The sequence below is a fragment of the Physcomitrium patens genome, chromosome 8, assembly GCF_059467195.1.
Source record: "Physcomitrium patens ecotype Gransden chromosome 8, ASM5946719v1, whole genome shotgun sequence".
In the NCBI taxonomy this organism is placed as follows: Eukaryota; Viridiplantae; Streptophyta; class Bryopsida; order Funariales; family Funariaceae; genus Physcomitrium; species Physcomitrium patens.
Window position 1 is genome coordinate 15,288,964 of NC_143417.1, and position 17,600 is coordinate 15,306,563.

The 17,600-nt window shown below is 39.9% G+C and overlaps 2 protein-coding genes across 3 annotated transcripts; one reads left to right on the plus strand and one right to left on the minus strand.

Moving 5' to 3' along the window:
* Nucleotides 1-521: 521 nt before the first annotated feature.
* LOC112286027 (uncharacterized) lies at nt 522-4,008 on the plus strand. 2 transcript variants are annotated; one of them, XM_024527528.3, is made up of 3 exons: nt 522-1,498; nt 1,605-1,846; nt 2,751-4,008. In XM_024527528.3, the coding sequence occupies exons 1-3, from the start codon at nt 1,133-1,135 to the stop codon at nt 2,926-2,928; spliced, it is 786 nt and encodes a 261-aa protein (XP_024383296.1). In that variant the 5' UTR covers nt 522-1,132; the 3' UTR covers nt 2,929-4,008. The 2 variants fall into 2 exon arrangements, with proteins under 2 accessions (XP_024383296.1, XP_024383295.1); XM_024527527.3 differs by having other exon boundaries at nt 2,824-4,008.
* Nucleotides 4,009-11,542: 7,534 nt separating this feature from the next.
* LOC112285996 (glycerol-3-phosphate 2-O-acyltransferase 6) lies at nt 11,543-14,841 on the minus strand. The gene is made up of 2 exons (XM_024527454.3): nt 13,537-14,841; nt 11,543-12,563 (listed from the first exon to the last, which is right to left on the minus strand). The coding sequence occupies exons 1-2, from the start codon at nt 14,179-14,181 to the stop codon at nt 11,694-11,696; spliced, it is 1,515 nt and encodes a 504-aa protein (XP_024383222.1). The 5' UTR covers nt 14,182-14,841; the 3' UTR covers nt 11,543-11,693.
* Between the last annotated feature and the right edge of the window lie 2,759 nt (nt 14,842-17,600).

The following is a 17,600-nucleotide window of genomic DNA, read 5'->3' on the forward strand; positions in this document are numbered from 1 at the left end:
GGAATCCTTGAAAAAAGTAGATCTACAGGTAATGCACAAACTCAGCTCGTGGTCTCAGACAGCCATAAAATCCTCCAAAAATGTTCCAGAAATTCACAGCTCCATCCAGATCAAACGCGATTCGACAGGAGTTACTGGATAATGGTGGGGCTACACCTTGCAGAACTTAGATACTCAATCGGATGAAGGTTAGTAACTTTATCTCCAAAAAGTTCGGTGATTGTAAAACAGTCTGTAAGCATGGATTGCCAGCTAGGATTACATGTCACCAGGATCAATCAGCACTTGAGCTATTGTCGACCAGAAGGGAATTTGTCTGTAATCCAGGCAGTTACTCCGTAAAGTTAATTACCGAGGGGAGGGGTTGACGAGCCATGTTGCATTGGAGCGGAACTTTTGAAAGAGAGGCATGGGAGGGTGGGCCAGAGCCACAACACCTTGAGGCGTTGCAGTATCTTGTATGTTGTGGAGTCGCAGCCCTATAGGCCATCCCAGCCAGCCAGCCTGCCCCCAATCTTCGCCCTTGCCTATCCCTCCGTCTTCGCCATCTCTCCGCCAGGCTCACGTTCGCTCACGATCTTGCTTTCCAGTACCCTCTCGTGTGTCCGGCCCCGCTTGTTTCAGTGATACCGAAGCCCACCTCCGTGTGTTAGTTCTAGATGTTGCTGGGAGGATTGTGTGAGTACGTCTAGTGGGCGACATGAGTCGTCCGCTACAGCGGTGATCATAACAACATGGGGCGGGTGGAGCTTCAATCAGTGATTTGGTGGATTTGGGTGAATTTCGCTAGCGAGGGGTTGTAAGAGTGGAGATCTATCTACATCGCGCGATGGCGATACGGAGGTCGGCGCTCGCACGAGTGCCTAAGTTGGCTAGATCAGGGTAACTTGGGATTTGTACACCAGGTGCAGGCGGTTTAGTCCAGGTTCCGGGGAACGGCGAATTAGTGTGGTTGTGGATTCCGGCAGGTGGAGCCTTACGATGAGTGTTGCTACCATATTGCATGCTTGTGGGAGAATGATACTATCTTAGTCTGTATCTAGCTGGAGGCGGAGGTAGGGGTTTTGAGGACTGCTGATTCATACGGTGTCGGGGTCGAGGAGGATTTTAGCTCGATTAGATCGTCTTCGAGATGACAGGATCAGGTAGCACGAACACTGCATGTGCCGCCTGCAAGTATCAGCGTAGAAAGTGCACTTCCGACTGCCCTTTGTCACCCTACTTCCCACCCGACCAGCCCAAACGATTTCAGAACGTGCACAAGCTTTTTGGCGTCTCCAACATACTCCGCATCCTCAAGCACGTCGACCCTAGCAAACGTGAGGATACCGTGAAATCGATCGCATATGAAGCTGACACCAGAGAAAAAGATCCCGTGCACGGATGCTTGGGTGTCATCACCATTCTGCAAAACCAAGTTTCTAAGCTCAAGGACGAGCTTGCTGTGGTCAGAGAACAGCTCTACTTGCTCCAGCAGCAACATAATTTCAACCAGCAGGTATGATAACCACTCATCTCAAGCCGGCTGAAACGCAACGCTTGTTGAAATCCACCTCGTAATGTCTTTGGAAGCTGACGATTGCGAGGCGATGTTCTTGACGCAGGCGCAGGTGCAACAAATCGTGGGTTCCTTGGGAGGGAACACAAGCGTGGTGAACGTGAGTTCCGGGCAAGAGACCAATGTTCTAATACAGCAACTTCAGGAGTACAATGGCATGAACCACCTCAGTTCAGACTTTGCTAAGAGTAATCTTCTTTCCATATCGTGTTTCGAGTCGGATCAGTACTTGAGAAACGACAAGTATGATATCAAATCAGCGTCTTCCTCGAGGTTTGATGTGGGCAGGTACATAAACTTCTCTTTCATCGCCCAGTATTTATCGATTTTTTTCTGACGCTGAGCAGGTTTGCCAAAATTTTGACACAATGAAGCATCATGGGACTCTTCAACGACGATTTCGATTTTGTTTCCAAGGGATGCTTTCACCTTTTACGTTGTCCCTGCTTACAATTTAGACTCAGTGCATTGATGAGCTCTCACACCACATCTCCTTCTCAAAGAATGGTAGGCGTGAGTAGGGATGTATTGCCCTCTTCTCTGACGCAGGTTTCTCTACTAAGATTATGATGAACGCATGACTTACCCTACGTCCTGTGTTCAACCCATCCCGATTGGATTAGATACGCTTATATGGCATTAGCCTTATTAACTCTTCGTCAGTCAAGGCTTAAACATGCTAGATACAGCGAATGCACGCATTCTCACCGTCGAGCCTGCTTCTGAGATATTTTCTTGGACAATTTTGTACAGTTTCGAACGCACGAGTTAAATGTTTTGGCAGACTCTATAATCCGCTTTCGAAGTCCTTCATTCAGATTCTCTCTGATTGCCTTGAATAGGACCGCCGTAATCTGACACTATCAACCTTATCTATGCAGTGTGAGATTAACATCACAAGTGCGAAGGGTTAGGCATACCTAACCTCGGTAGGGCTAATCCAATTCTCTGAATCCCTACATGACGCCAAGGTCACCCTGAACCCTGACTGTCGGAAACGAAACCTTGCAGGAAATTCTCGCAGACGTGTTCGGTGTACGCATTTAAAGTATACGTGTCGGATAGAAATGTGAACACTCGAGCAGATGGTAAGTAGACGAGAGACTAACTTAATCAGAAATACTGACAGTAATCTTACGTGCCTTTGTACAGAGACGAGTCTAAGTGACCACTCTGACTTACATTTGTTCAGGGTCACCCAGGTTGCATCAATGAACTCAAAGCACCTCTCTCACAGCAGTGGTCCACTTGGGGGCTTCAAACAGGTACATCAGCGGGGATTCTCCAGTGCAGCAGTCCGTGCTACTGGGATCTGGTGGGCCAGTGAAGGAATCTCCGGTGCATCAGTCCGAACCACCCCGTGGTGCTAACGTTTTCAACGGTTATGGCATGGCCGACCCAGGTAGCACGTTCACAGACACTTCTGGCGATCATAGAATTTTGCAAGACGTTGACCATGCATTCGCCACCCCAGACCCCTACGCAATGGCGATTCGAAGGAGGGGAAGCGGACTTCTGAATCTGACGATTGCTTCCGACGCCGAGCTGCGGAGAGCTACTGGTGGGCATCATGGAGTTCCCGAGCACGAGCTGAAGAGCGCTGGAGTTTACCTCACGTTGACCAACAATTGATACGCATGCCATTATCTTCCAGGCTCTCAAGCGGAGCTCTTCGACTTCGTCTCATTCTGTAGACATTCAACAATTCTTATCACCAAGATTTTCCAAAAACCTTTGTCAGATGTATCTCATGGTTTAGTTCAGCATGTTGGGAGTCATCGGCCGGCGGCTGTAGTTTACAGAAATACACTGTAATACAACGGCATCTCTAGACTGCCAGGTTCTGTCACAATGGCGCTTCTTTGGAGCCTAACTTTTGCTTTATGGACCTCAACGACAAAAGTAGTCATGAACTTCTCTGAAAGACTTGATGGATGCTAAGCTGGGACATGTGAAGGTTTCAGGTGTTTGGTGCTGATCTGGCTGACCTTGGTCTGCCAATAGATGAACTGATACTAGATCGTTTACAAGCAGTTGGATTATGAGAACTTAGTGCAGGTTTCGTAGTAATCCAGGTGTGAGTGCTTGGGTAGTGAACCCTCGCAACTGGAAGCATAGATTGAATCCGCGTTTCAAATCTGAGGTTTTCGAACAAGATTTCAGTTTAAGCAGGGATGAAGTCAAGGTCCCTTTATAGAAGCCTACCTATTTTAGAGCCGCTCTAGATATAGGCAGACGGACCATCTAGTGCTGATCGATCTGTAGGGCTCTAAGGCTTGGTAGGCTGTATTCTTTTGTGTACAGTTCCTGCCGAAGGAACCGCGCCAGCTTCTACACTTCCCCTTTTTTTTCTTCTTTTTTTATTGTATCATAGATACAAGTTTGTGGCTATTTCTTGATGGACTCAATTTGAGATCCAGAAATTTTTATTTTAGACAGAGTTTCGTTCATCTCTTCTCCCATTCGCTTTCAGATGTTGTAGTTTGCAAAGTTGAGATGTTTTTCTTATCACTTATTCGGTATTGTCTAACTCGGTAATGGGTGAATGTCTATAAGATGTGGGATAACACATTCTTTCTCTTATTATTAACATTCTGAACTTCTGCTGTTATGTGCCTTTTTCTTGTCATGGATTGAGTTAAACAATGTGCATATTTAGTGGTACAACAGCAGGTCACACACCGGCATATTAGAGAGGCCAGATGTGATCTTTGTCTAGGTAGCTCATAACAATCACCAACCTCTTTTTATGCAAAACAGAGCCTGCACTATCTTCATGATAATTGAGAGAACGTAGCATACGGAATGAGTATCGATGACCTAGTAATCAATGATCATCAAGAACCGTTCATGACATTTCCGAGTTGCATGTACATGTATAAGTACTCAAATGGCCGTATTCGTTGCTTAACGAATTTTCCCAGTCTCACAATTGTGTCTCGACTCCACTAGCGAGAACCTACAAATTATGATTTGTCTAGATTGTTTCAGGTGTGCACCAACATACTTTAGTCCCAAAATCCCTCAACAATCCTAAATTAACCGAATCTGGTTCCGATGAATCGAAAGACCTTCCGTCTACCTGGAGAACAGCAACAGTTTCAACACACCTTGATGCAGAATACCTTTGAAGTCATTCACCTGTGAGAACTATATTCTTAAGTTGGTGCGCGAAGATCCGTCCAAGAAGTCGAAACGAGGATGTTTTGGTGGACCGCAACATATTCTGCAAGCACCATAGTTACAGAATAATTTCCTGGAAATATCCAGTAGAATATCAGCTCGTCATTGATCATTAATATCGACCAAGATATGAGACTTGTGTGATTGTTCACAGACAGTTGAGCATTCAGACTAGGCTCAGTAGTGACATCTTATCAATCTACTCACAGTCCATCTGCAAGTCTTCCTGCTTCCACCTTCTGAAAGCTCTCTACACGCATACAAAACTTCCACGCTCTATTACTAGCATTATGTGAGGATATAGTTACTCTCAGACGCCCACGGCCATGTGTTCAAGTGCTAGTCAGAGATCAGTTGTTAAATATGGCAGTGGAGATAGTGCATCAACTAACGACCTGTTTCACTTGAATGAGGATTATAAAATAGCACATTGGAGGACATTAAGGATTGACATGCTCAGCCGGAGCACACGGTTAAACGAGGTTTTAAACAGATCAATGGCACTTGTAAAGCGATAAAAGGATTGCGACTTCCTGCAGAGATGGTCTCCGAGGATCATGTTTCCTAAGATGCAAGAGTAAGAGTATAGAATGCTGTCCAGCCAAGGAATTCGACTAGGTGGGTGATTCGTTTGACGTGACCAAGGACATGTCAAATTAAGAACAATGTTTCAGCAACTCCCGGAGCTGGAATTTAGAGCGAGATGCTCGCAACAGCTGTAGATCCGCCACAGAACCCGTGGCACCAGTGCGCATTCTCCGAGATATCACCTGCGGACCTCGCTGTTTACAGTCGCATTGGAGCTTAAGGCAGCGACCTTGATGACATTTAGCGTCAAGCCTATCTGGATTTCGCTAAGGTATGATATTGGGTGAAGGTAGCCCTGTTCACTGCGACGACTGTCGTCCTCAAAGTTGCACTCTAGCATTATCACCGCCAGTTGCAGCAACCGGTTGTCTCCAGGGAATTCCTCGAAGTGTTTTTCACAACGGCGATATGGCTCGGTGAATTAGGTTGGTCATATGTCCTTGGGGTAGGCGCTTCCATGAATGGCGTCGGCCATTCGACTTGGAACGTCACCCTCTGCAATCAGCAGATTATTGATTGGATGTTTAGTGCTAGCCAATACCTTATCTGGTAGCCTATACAATCTAACTACAAAGCTTTAAGTTCCTGTCACTCAAATATATACCTAGTTCGTTTCTGACGAGTTTGAGTCCCACTTGACCGACCTCGTCGCATTGTATATCCTAGCCATATGCAACACATTTTAGGCCCCTGTCTGGCTCTACGAATTAATTGCTTGTATTGTATCATGGGTTTCTGTTACAAAAGTGGTATTCATTCCATGTTGCAAACATGAATGCGCCAGAACAAGGGGAGAGCGGAATTATATGGAACTTATATGCTGGACAAGTCTTAGCTCTAGGTTCAAATTTTACTTTACAACTGTTTTAGTTTTGCTTCTAATATTCAACACTCCTAGTTAAGAAGTGAGATTAAGTTCTCTATTAAAACAAGGCTTAATATATCTCTAAAAATTATAAACTTATCTTTAGAAAGAGGTTTTGTGAGAATATTTGTAGTCATTTGCTTTGTGGATTAATACTTCAACTTAATCTATCATTTTTTTACACATTTCTTCATGAAGTGATGTTTTGTATTTGAATGCTTTGTGCAACTATGGTATCTTGAATTGTTAGCAATAGCAATAACTTTTTGGTTATCTTCATAAATAATGATCTTCTTTGATTTAGAAATGTCATAATTCTTAAGTACTTAACAAAGCCACAAAGTCTTTCTTGCTACAACAACCAAAGTTGCATACTTTGCCTTTGTTGACAAAACAAAAACTAGTGATTGTTTCTTACTTGATCAAGTAATAATTACACCACCTAATATAAATGCATAATCGTCGATAAAATGACACATCTTTACATAACCTATTCTATTTGCATCACTATAGCCCATGAGTTGCTAACTTGCTTCTTTGCCTCCATATGTAATACCAAAGCTTTATTTCTTGCAAGTAACAAAATATTTATTTGATTCTTTGCAAATATGAAACACATATATGTGCCATATATTGAGCAAATTATCAACAAATAAATGCACTATTATACCTTATAAAATTTCTAATGTACAATAATAAACCTATAGTTATGTGATAAAGTTTTATATCTTCTGTATGTTTTATATCCATCAATATACATTATATAAAAACAAGGTTCACAATAAAGATTTAATAAAGTTCCATCTAAATTCTAGTTTTATTTGCACTAAGATTGCTTCAAGCTATACAAGGTCTTTAGGAACTGCAACATCTTGCTTTAATATTTGCATGGAATTTTAATTCATTTAAAAATCTTCATATAAATATCCTTCTCTTTGAAGTTATTATTTAAAAAAGCTAAAAAAATATCAAGTTGCAATATATTCCAATCAAAGATAATAGCAATTATAATAAACATGCAAATTCTTACAAGATAAGCAATTGGTGCAAAAGTCTCTTAGTAATCAAGATCTTTGATTTAATTAAAATTCTTTCCAAATAATTGTGTTTTGAAATGCTTAATACAATCATTGCTAAGAAGCATCTTCTTAAAAATTTATTTTGAATCTATAAACTTCTTGCCATTTAGTAAAAATAAAAATATTTATATACCATGATCTTTTAAAAAATTAAATCCTTCATTCATGGCATGACTCTACTTTTTGCAAAGAAGTGGATCATGGCTTATTCAAAAGTATTTCATTTTGCATGTTTGTTCACATAAATAACATCTATTGTTTAAACTAACAAACTATAATCTCCACAAATATTTTTTTTTGTTATTTTCTCAATGCATACAATGTAACTTATTACTACTTGTAATATTTTTTAGATCAATTCAACTTATATAACAACGTCTTGGTTGTAGAGCTTGAATGGTTGCCTCTACTTTTGATTGATGGAATGCCACTATTTTTATTGGTATAGATTTTTTTTTTCTAATAACTTTAATTCTACCAAATCTATCATGTATATATGATCTGAAGGCTTAAAGTTTAGATGTTTTTAATCTACTTAGATATTGAAGAGCAAGAAACCAAGTTTGTTTCTATGATTTCTATTTTTTCTATTCTTTTCTTTGAAGAATTGGTGGCTTATCAAGCAACTCATCTTTAATATTAAGAAAAATTATATCTTAAATAAAAATAATCTTCTTTTCTTCAATTAGAAAAACTCATATTCTTTTGCGACATCTAAAGATTCAAAAAAAATATCCTTCTTTGCATTTGTATTAAGCTTGTGATACTTTATTTTGGTATATGATATCAAGTAAGATGATCAAAAAAATGAACATATCAAATAAAAGGTTTTTTCTATATAAAACTTCATGTGGTATCTTACTACCAAATCTTGTAAGTAAAAGGCAATTTACAAGTCTAAGTTACAAACTTGGCAGCAAACAACGAATATTAATAATCCAACTTGACATTGTTTAATAGTGTTCATACTTCTTTAAAGTTAGTCTACATCATACTCTTTGTCATATCAACATTCTTATGTACATACATAAGAGTAATCATGTGCCAAATACCTTCAAGATTGAAATGTAAACTAAGCTTATAATTCATAAACTTATTGCCTTAATTAATGAAAAAAAAAATCATCTTTCTTTTGATTTTATTTTTTGCCTTTGCCTTTGCCTTTGCTTTCCAAGTCTTATAAATAATATATATGGTCTCTAATCTTAAAAAATGTAAGTTTAAAATAACCAAATTATTTATCAATCTACATAACTAATTATTTGGTGCCATCAAAATTAGTTGTATCAAAATAACTAAGATTAAACACTACTACATCTAAAATACTATTAGCATGCTTATACTTATGTGAAAAAGACTTGTGATGGATCTAACCAATAATGTACAATTCACATATGGATATCTTATTCTTCTTACCTTTGATCTTTAATCTTTTAATACTACTTATTTGCTCTACTTCTCATATTGTATGCATTAAAGCATGTGCTAATACTTAATGTCATTTAATGAATGTACAATCCAAAATAGATGAACTATTAATTATAGTAACTTCTTCAATTTTACAAGGCATAAGATAAGCTTTACTATTGAGCATACTTCCGATGAGTGAATCTTTTGAAAGAAGAATTTAATCAATTTTATTGTCATCCAATATAAATTTGTATAAGATTAAATCTAACAAGAATGTATTATGTATTTTAAAAATCTAATATACATCCTTTATGACCACATCAATATTTTATTTTTTTTAGGATTCAAAATTATAAGATATATCTTATTTGAACCTCATGATTTGATGAGGCTACCATTGTATCTTTGAAATTGGATGGTTATATTTTTATTGAAGTTGGGAAGCTTACTTCTATCTCTTTGGATGTATACATCCATTGTGCTATTAATACAAATGTAATGACATGATTAAGACAACAATACAATTGTTGCTTATAATTCATATGATATCTTTTGGACTGAGAAAAAAATAACAATATTAATACTTATTATACAACCAATATTTGTTCTAGGATACACTCCATCACCTTATTAATATCATTTTTGTCTACAAGTCCTACAATTGCTTCTGGACTTATCAATCTTACGCTTTTTTTTCTATTATAGATGGTACTTCATCTAAGATTGCTTCCTTCTTATATGCACTATTAAGACAAAAAATAGAAAATTAGTTTTTTTCTTTTTTTTTTTCTTTGTATTTCTTCCTCAAAGAAAATAGATTAGACCATTTCATCTTTAATCTCTTCTTCTTTTTTTTCAATATAGTTGATTAAATAAGTGGATCTCATGATTTTGACAATGTAATAAGGACAAAAAATGTCATATTTTTTTTGTCCATTTCACCACCAAACTTAATGTATTGATCACTAAGATTAAAGATTTTAATTGAAAAGCTATCCATGGATTTTTTATTAATCTACCAAAGATTGTGAAGATTCTTTATAAAAAATATTTTGATAATAACTTCTAAAGACTTGTTGGTTTTAGCCAAAATATCCCACATCTTCTTTATTGACTTATATTTGTATATGTGAATCAATTCCAAAGGCTTGGTATTGAAGGCAATTAATGTCAGTGCTTCCACTTAGCTTAACTTGCATTTTGATTTCTTATGTGTATCTATAAGACATTATAATATCATGTCTACATGCCTATAGAGTTTACATATGTGCATCAATTACTTCATAACAAATGCCCATGTATTATAGTTCTTCTTATCCAATTGATCAATGCAATGGTTAGTTGAAGATGATGCCATTGCCAAGGCAACCAATGTAATAGCAACAAGCAGCAAGATTATTCAACAACAATAAATCTTCTAATAGCAATAGATGAACAATCAATAAATATTGTATAAATTAAAATAACAAAGAGTGGTGATATCAAGCTTGATTGAAGCAAAAACAATACTTCTTCTAAATCATCACCAACAATAATCAACACCAATAGTAATAATTATTAATGTTGGCAATAGTAGAAAGATTCAACAACACAACCAAGCTCTAGTAGCAACAAGATTGCAAGGCTTTAGCAATAGTAAGATAACAAAATTCTACAGCAACAATTTATCCGTGAAAATCTTTTATCCAAAAAAATCATCTTGTGTTTTCATCTATTACCACTAGTCATCTAGATACTTTTGTATGCAACCATTGTTCATCCAGAGCTCATATCATGTTACAAAAGTGACATTTATTTGATGTTGCCAACACAAATGTACTAGAATAAGAGAAGAGCAACACTTTGTGGAACTTTGATTACATGCTAGAGAAGTCCCAACTTGTGGTACAAACTTCACTGTACTATTCGACAATTTCCTTGGACAGTCTATTAAACTGAGTACTTTTTGTTTTGTTTTGTTTTGTTTTTTTTCTTGTTCTAAAAAATAATTACTTTTAGAAAAAAATTCTCATGATGGTCCTTGTGTAGTTAAAGACTGAAGAAATCACATTCTAAATAAATATTTTTCAGATAATGCTTGGGCAATCCACAGTAGTACCATGATTGTGCTTCACAACTATATCCTGGTTTGCAATTTTTTCAAGAAATTAGACTTCTTTTTTATGACATTCTGTGGTTCTCTACCTTCAGAAATTCTGTGGTTCTGATACCAATCCTCTACACATTCCCATCACTATCTCGGACTTTTGTTTTAAATTTGAGTCCCTCTAACTCCTTCGGCCTAACGTGCAGTGATTTCAACAATCCATGGTCTTTCATGACACTTGTAATGTTTGTGGACTTTAATGCCTTACCTTTAATATCAGTGATGGCCAGGCTATGCACTGTAAGCATGCATCGTTTAATTGAAAATAAAATGTGTCGTGTGTTGAAGCTTCGTTTAGTTATAAGTATTGAATTTTTTTGTATAGCAATGCACTTTGGAACTTTCCCGTGTTTCCTGCACTTGCTGGGCATAGTAGCCCCTCTGTTTAGACGGATTGGTGGGAGTAATTTTAGCTGGTTTTAGTATCGATTCAAAATGTGTATACAGTTTTATAACGTCGGTCTGTTGCATAGCTTAGGCATTTCAGAGACCGATGCTCTGTTTGGTGATTAAAGATCACATCTATTTTAATTGATCGTCTCGAAGCTGAATCATTTCGAGGTGCACTGTGATCGATTTTGTGGACAAGGATGTAGCTTGTATTTGGTTTCGCATCGTCTGATATCTTAGTTTCATGATATTTTGGCCAGTTAGAACAAACCAAATTTTTTACTTGAATACATCCTCGCACTGATGAGCTGCATTGCATCGAGTTTATGTAACAATCAATCACAGTTTATTGCCTTTGGCACTGAATTCTACACTTATAGTACTGAGTCGGGGTTAACCCCTCCATCTAGTGATACTGAATCGTAAGCACTTTCAATGTCTTGTTCTGTGGTAATGTGCTTGCAGGTCGATTCATTACCTCGTTTTCTCCTTAACAGGTACAATGCCATCGTTTCCTGCGAGCAACCGGTACTTATCCTTGCGAGTGAAATCTGTGCAATCATATCCGAGTTCTCCGGCAAGGAGATGTTGTATGTAGTTCGCCACTTCAATGGACGATTTTCCGCTACCACATGTCATGTTCTTTGGAATCTCGTCTAGGAATTTGAGTTCGATGGTCGGCCGAGGGTTCATGTAAGCAAAGAAGGGGTCCATGGCTTTGTTACCGCGAGCAGTTGTGCCGTGAAACATATTCATGTTAATTTTTACGGCCACAGGAACAATCCTGTCACTCAACTCGGCGAAGAGAGCTGAGAATCGAAGCAAGAAAGGCTCCCTGCAAGTAGTGCCCTCAGGACAAAGAGTGAGCTCACCCTCTTTCAGCACCCTTCTCATATTGGCCGAGTCTTTCTCCCTATCTCGGCACAGGCCGATTGTTGGCATGGGGGACAGGAACTCTGAGACTTTGGATATGGAGTAAGTCACGGCAGGGACGGGGCGCCCAAGCGCCAGAGCGATGATGACGGGGTCCAGAAGAGTCCGGTGGTTGCAGACGAAGAGTCTCCCGGGTTCTCCATTCTTGGGCTTCTCAGGGATGTTTCCCTTAACAACGAGGTTGATGCCTGTGAGTTTGTAACACAGTGGCATCAAGCGTATGGGGACCCATACACCCATCGTGACGCGGACGATGGACAAAAGCAGGCCGATAGGCATCCATGCCAGCACTTTGAAAGCATTACGGGGCGTTGGGAGTTGCACAAGCCGACCGTCATGAAAGATTAGCTGCTTCGGCATGTCTTGCTTCTTAACGGCTGGCACTTTCGTTTTGGGTACTACATAGCCTTCCTGCAACAATTCCCACAAAACTGTATCAAAAATAGAGGTTCTCCCTGAAGGAGTGCAGTACTCGCTCAAGGTCTACAAAAGCATAACATTCACTTGAGATCTGTGAAGAGCATGATAACGTTGAACTCCTTCTATGCAGTTAACATGCTCTGATATCTAGTATAAATTCGCGATCACAAATTCGGTGATCACTAAAAGCACAAGTGACATTTCATTTCTTTTCTTTCTGACAAAAAGGAGAGGGTACCACACGATCGAGAGAACGGAAAGAAACTGAACCTCTAGTTTTATTTGATTCAGCAACGAATAGGACAGAGAACTAATATCGTATCATTATAGAACTCAACACCAGCAAAAGAGAAGTGCCATTTCAGAATCGTAACGCTTCACATGGGTACACGGGAAACATGGCAAGACTCCCTACAGACAACTTTCTCAAGACAAGCTTTGGGGGAATGAAGCAAGAACCCTAATGGAACAAGTTAAGAAAATGGGAACCCTCTCAAGGATTAGGGAGCAGCTTCTCTGTTGCTCGTATTTCATTGCATGAAGCAAGTTGAAGAAAACTCCTAAGACTGAGAAGTGCCATAAAATTAGCTGCAGCTAATTAGGCAACGTGAGTCAAATCTGTCAGCAGCTATGGAGACCTGGAATCGGAACCTTCTGTGGTAAGTTTCCGGAGTCAATTGCTAGAGTCTCTCGCAGTAACTAGAGGTAATGCGGGGATGGTCACATAAATGTTGAAAAAACAGCTCATTAGAGAAAGTTGATGGTCAAAAACTATAAGTCGGCGGTCTCCAAAAGCATGAATCCATTCATGGACGAATCATGAATGGGTTCAGATCAACTGTCAGTACATTCAGCGTTGCTAACATGGGCAATGACACCAAGAGGCAATATCGCATGTTTCACCACAATCCATAGTGTCACAGGCTTCGAAGTGAGACGTAAGTTTTTAGCAAAACCGCATTACCTTGCAGTACGCCATGAAAGGGAAATCCGTAACGCGGTCGCCTAGCCCGACGTGCGGGCGCTCACCTCCAATGTTACACCGCTTTAGAGCTTCCTCCTTGTGTGTCCCAACCAGAACACCCGGCTTCAGAAGCCTGCCTGTAGCGCGGCCCTTTTTGTTCACCTCAATCTCCGTCCCCATAACCTCGTCCGCGCCGAGGACCTCCTTCAGAAACGGCTCCACCATCACGCGCGGGTTTGCCGTCAGCACCACACGCTTGCCAAAGCTCGAGAACACCCGCCAAGTCTCAGGGTGAAGGTCATCGGCGTAGAACTTGGTAAGCACAGCGCGCGCCACACCCTCAATGTCCTTAATCTTCAGCCCCGCGAATGAGAGAAAGATCATGAGGTGAATCCCGGACGCCTCGTCCACAAAGTAGTAGAGAAACCCAATGAGCGGCGCCATGAGCGACAGCAGCAGCGCCCTGAAGTAACTCCCGGCCTCGAACGCCACCAGGAAGAAATACGGGAAAGCGGACCGCCCCCGAATGAGGGTGCCGTCCAAGTCCGCCACCACGGTCTGGCTCCTGCGATCATTCCCTGAGCTGCACGATTTCACCTCCGCGAAGCTGTAGTTCCCGGCCTCTTTCAACTTCGTCACCTCCATGTCACCTCCTTCCTCTCCCCCCTCCCCCTCCCCCACCCCACCCCCCACCCCCTCTTCAACTCCGAAACTAAAACAATCCAACTTCCACAAAAGTAATTCCACGAACTCTAGAACGTCTTGGTTATTACGCCTACTCCGCTGTATGTTGACAAATTATCACCTAAACCTGGGAACTCCAACGTGATGCAGCGGCAATCGGTTCGGGCTGTAGTTTACCGTCAAACAACCAAACAATGAGCATGACCAATGCAATGATCTACAGACCGTCCCTGAAGCTGTAGTAACCACATTTGAGCATCAGTCGAGACTCAACCAGGAACCAGCAGGTTTGAATCTAATCGCTAAGACAACCTCTTCGTGAAACAAATATGTTTCGATCGCTGTTCTGGACGGCCCCTCTACCCTATCTTCCTTATATACCGTTAGCGACAACCCGATCAGATTTGTCCCAGGAACGAGAGACGAGCGCGACTCATTCACTTAGAAACACTTAGGCCGTCCATCACCACCCGGTTAGAAAAAATTTGATGACTCCGTCTATTTTTTTGCTTCTTCTTCTCCTGCTTCTCCTTCTTCGGCGGCTGGTCCCATTACGTGGTCAGGGATCCGGCGACTGGGAGGGACTCGGTTGTTGCCACTTTAGGCCCCGGGATAGATTGCATGAGGGGATGTGGCGAAGCACTGGCGATGGATCAGAGATGATGAAGGGAGTATTACAGACCCACTGGAGAAATGTTTACATATTCCTGTCTAGATATCTATCTCTGGACATGAATATGTAGAAAAGTATGTAGATATTCACACATGTGATGTACAACAACAAAACATATATTGCTTTTCTTTTCTTTGCATACATATATAGATAGAAAGATAGATATACACACACTCAAGTTTTAATTGCGGTGGTAGCGTGATTGGCAGGAGCGGCTTTGGGCCGGTGGGAGAAGGATCATTAGTTTCAGGCTGGTGATTTAATGGCGGACCAGGCAGGGTAGGTGGAGCAGATGTACCAACGCTTTGGAGGGCTTGAAGGCGCAGCTACTGTAGTAGTGTGGGTGTGGGTGTGGTTGTGGTTGTGGGGTTGCGCTCCTTCTCGCCCGTAAGATCTTTCCTGTCTCCGCTTCTCGGTCCCCGCATCTCCGACGTTGTCTGGGGTCGTCGCCTCCGTCAGCTACCCGTCTCGTCTCATTCCCCTACTACTAACTCATTCCCCCACCCCCACCCCCCACGTCCTCTTTGGCGTGTGCCTGCCCTGGTGGGACACTCCTCTTGAATGAATTCGGTCCCTCCACACACATGCACACACACACATTCTGATTCACACCACTTTCTTTTGCTGCTTCTTCTCCTTCGTCATCTCCACCGTCGTCGACTTCTTCTTCTTCTTTTTTGTGTCAAAGATGTTGGTGACCAACTCTTTTGCGGCAACCTTTACGTTGACAACACCCATGGCCCTTCTTTTGTCTTCTGCTTCTTCGTCACTCTCTGCGTTGTTGTTGCGTTGTTGGCGATTCTTTATTGCCATGTTTCGTATGTATACTGCCTCTCTTTGTGCTGTTGCCTCCGTGTTCATTTACCTTCACCAGATGTATGTGTGTGTGTGTGTGTGCGCGCGTGCGTGCGTGTGTGTATCATGAATTTATGTGGGTGTTTGTTTAATGGATTGTGTGATTATATAGAAAAATTGATCCAGGTTGGACAGTGTGTGCTCATGGGCTTTCCACACCATTTGAGGCAAGTATATGGGTTTGTATGATTTCAAACTGCCCACTGGTTAGAATAGATAAGAAAAGCATCATGTATACATATTCATATTTATATATTGATTAATTAATTAATGAAGGAATGAGTCACAAACATAAAACTTGATCATGTAGTGAATGTAGAGGAGGCATGCTAGTTAATAGGGTTAGCTCTGCCATGGCAGATATCAAGCTTCTATTACTAGGATACTAAAGTCAGAGCATATGTACACATATATACATATATATATATATATATATATAGGGTCAAAAGTCAATAATTTTACTGAATAGACATTAAGAGTAAAAGTTTGATTTTATTTGTCTTGTTAAAAAGCATGTAAATCATTTCCAGATAATCATTTCTTTACACACTTATTTATTTTGAAATGGTATAAAAGAATTCACATCTAGAAATACAGAAGATGACAAATGTTTGACATGAACACATGGACGTAGCATCACATAACCTGGAGTATTTCTTCTGAAGCAATAATTCATCTCTTGACTATGCAGAAGACAAAGCAATGATTCCTTCTGAAACAATAATTCTACTGCTCAATCATGGAGCAAAACTTTCACTCTTGTAAGGAAAATACATAAATAAATATACTAATTAAACTAATTAATTAAATTGGAATAACAACACTAAAATAATCTAAACAATAGGGAACTATTATGTGTACACTTGGGTACCTTGCAATGAATGTGCTGTAGTCGAGTCCACATGCATCAATTACTTATTAACAAAAAAACACATATCTATGTTTCATGAACAGTTGAGTATCAAGTAAACATGTTTGTGGTCAAAAACGTAATTCTTCTATCTAAATTAGTATGTCAATATATATATATGTATATATAGATATATGTGTGTGTGTGTGTGTGTGTGTGTGTGTAAGTATGCATAATAAAAATGCACAAGTCTTGCATGTTTTTTTTCCTTGATTAAATTACACAAGGTAGTAAATAAATGAATGTTAAAAGTGTGTCTTTTATTCATTTCTTTTTCTTTTTCTTTCATTCTTTTTTAAGTGAAAAAGAATTGCTATCCACATAATTAAATGATACGGAAAATGCATCCCACATTTCCAAATCTGCAAACGTATTCACAGAACAATTTGGTAAGTAGAGAAGAAGAGGGTGTAAAGAGGTGCCACGTAGGACATGAGTGCCACGTAGGATAAAGAGTGCCACGTAGGACAGCCATGGGGATGTGTGAGCAAGGCAACATTCATGGTGATGGGGAAGTGTGAAAGGACGTTTCCTTCACAAATGTTGCACACACAAAAGGGGCCTGTGCCAAAGGAGACCCCATTGAGCCCCTCCTTCTTCTTTCTGTTCTTTTGCCATAAATGGTAGGAGTGCTTCTTTCTACCTTGTAATGTCATCATCTCTTTGTGTATCTCAACAATATTAATAGCCCAAATAAATAAGATCATATCCTCTTCCTTTTTCTCTTTTATTTTTCTCTCACTTTTTGTTCTTTTTCTTTTCTTTTCATGTAATGTGATGTGACTTGTTAAATATTACAACATCTGAAAGAGTAATGATTAATTATCATAACTAATAACAATTTAAGTATTTTTATGTATAATATTTGCAGTTTAATATTTGAACATTACAGTTGTAACATGCTGATACTAACAGAACATTACTAAACCATGTTTGCATATT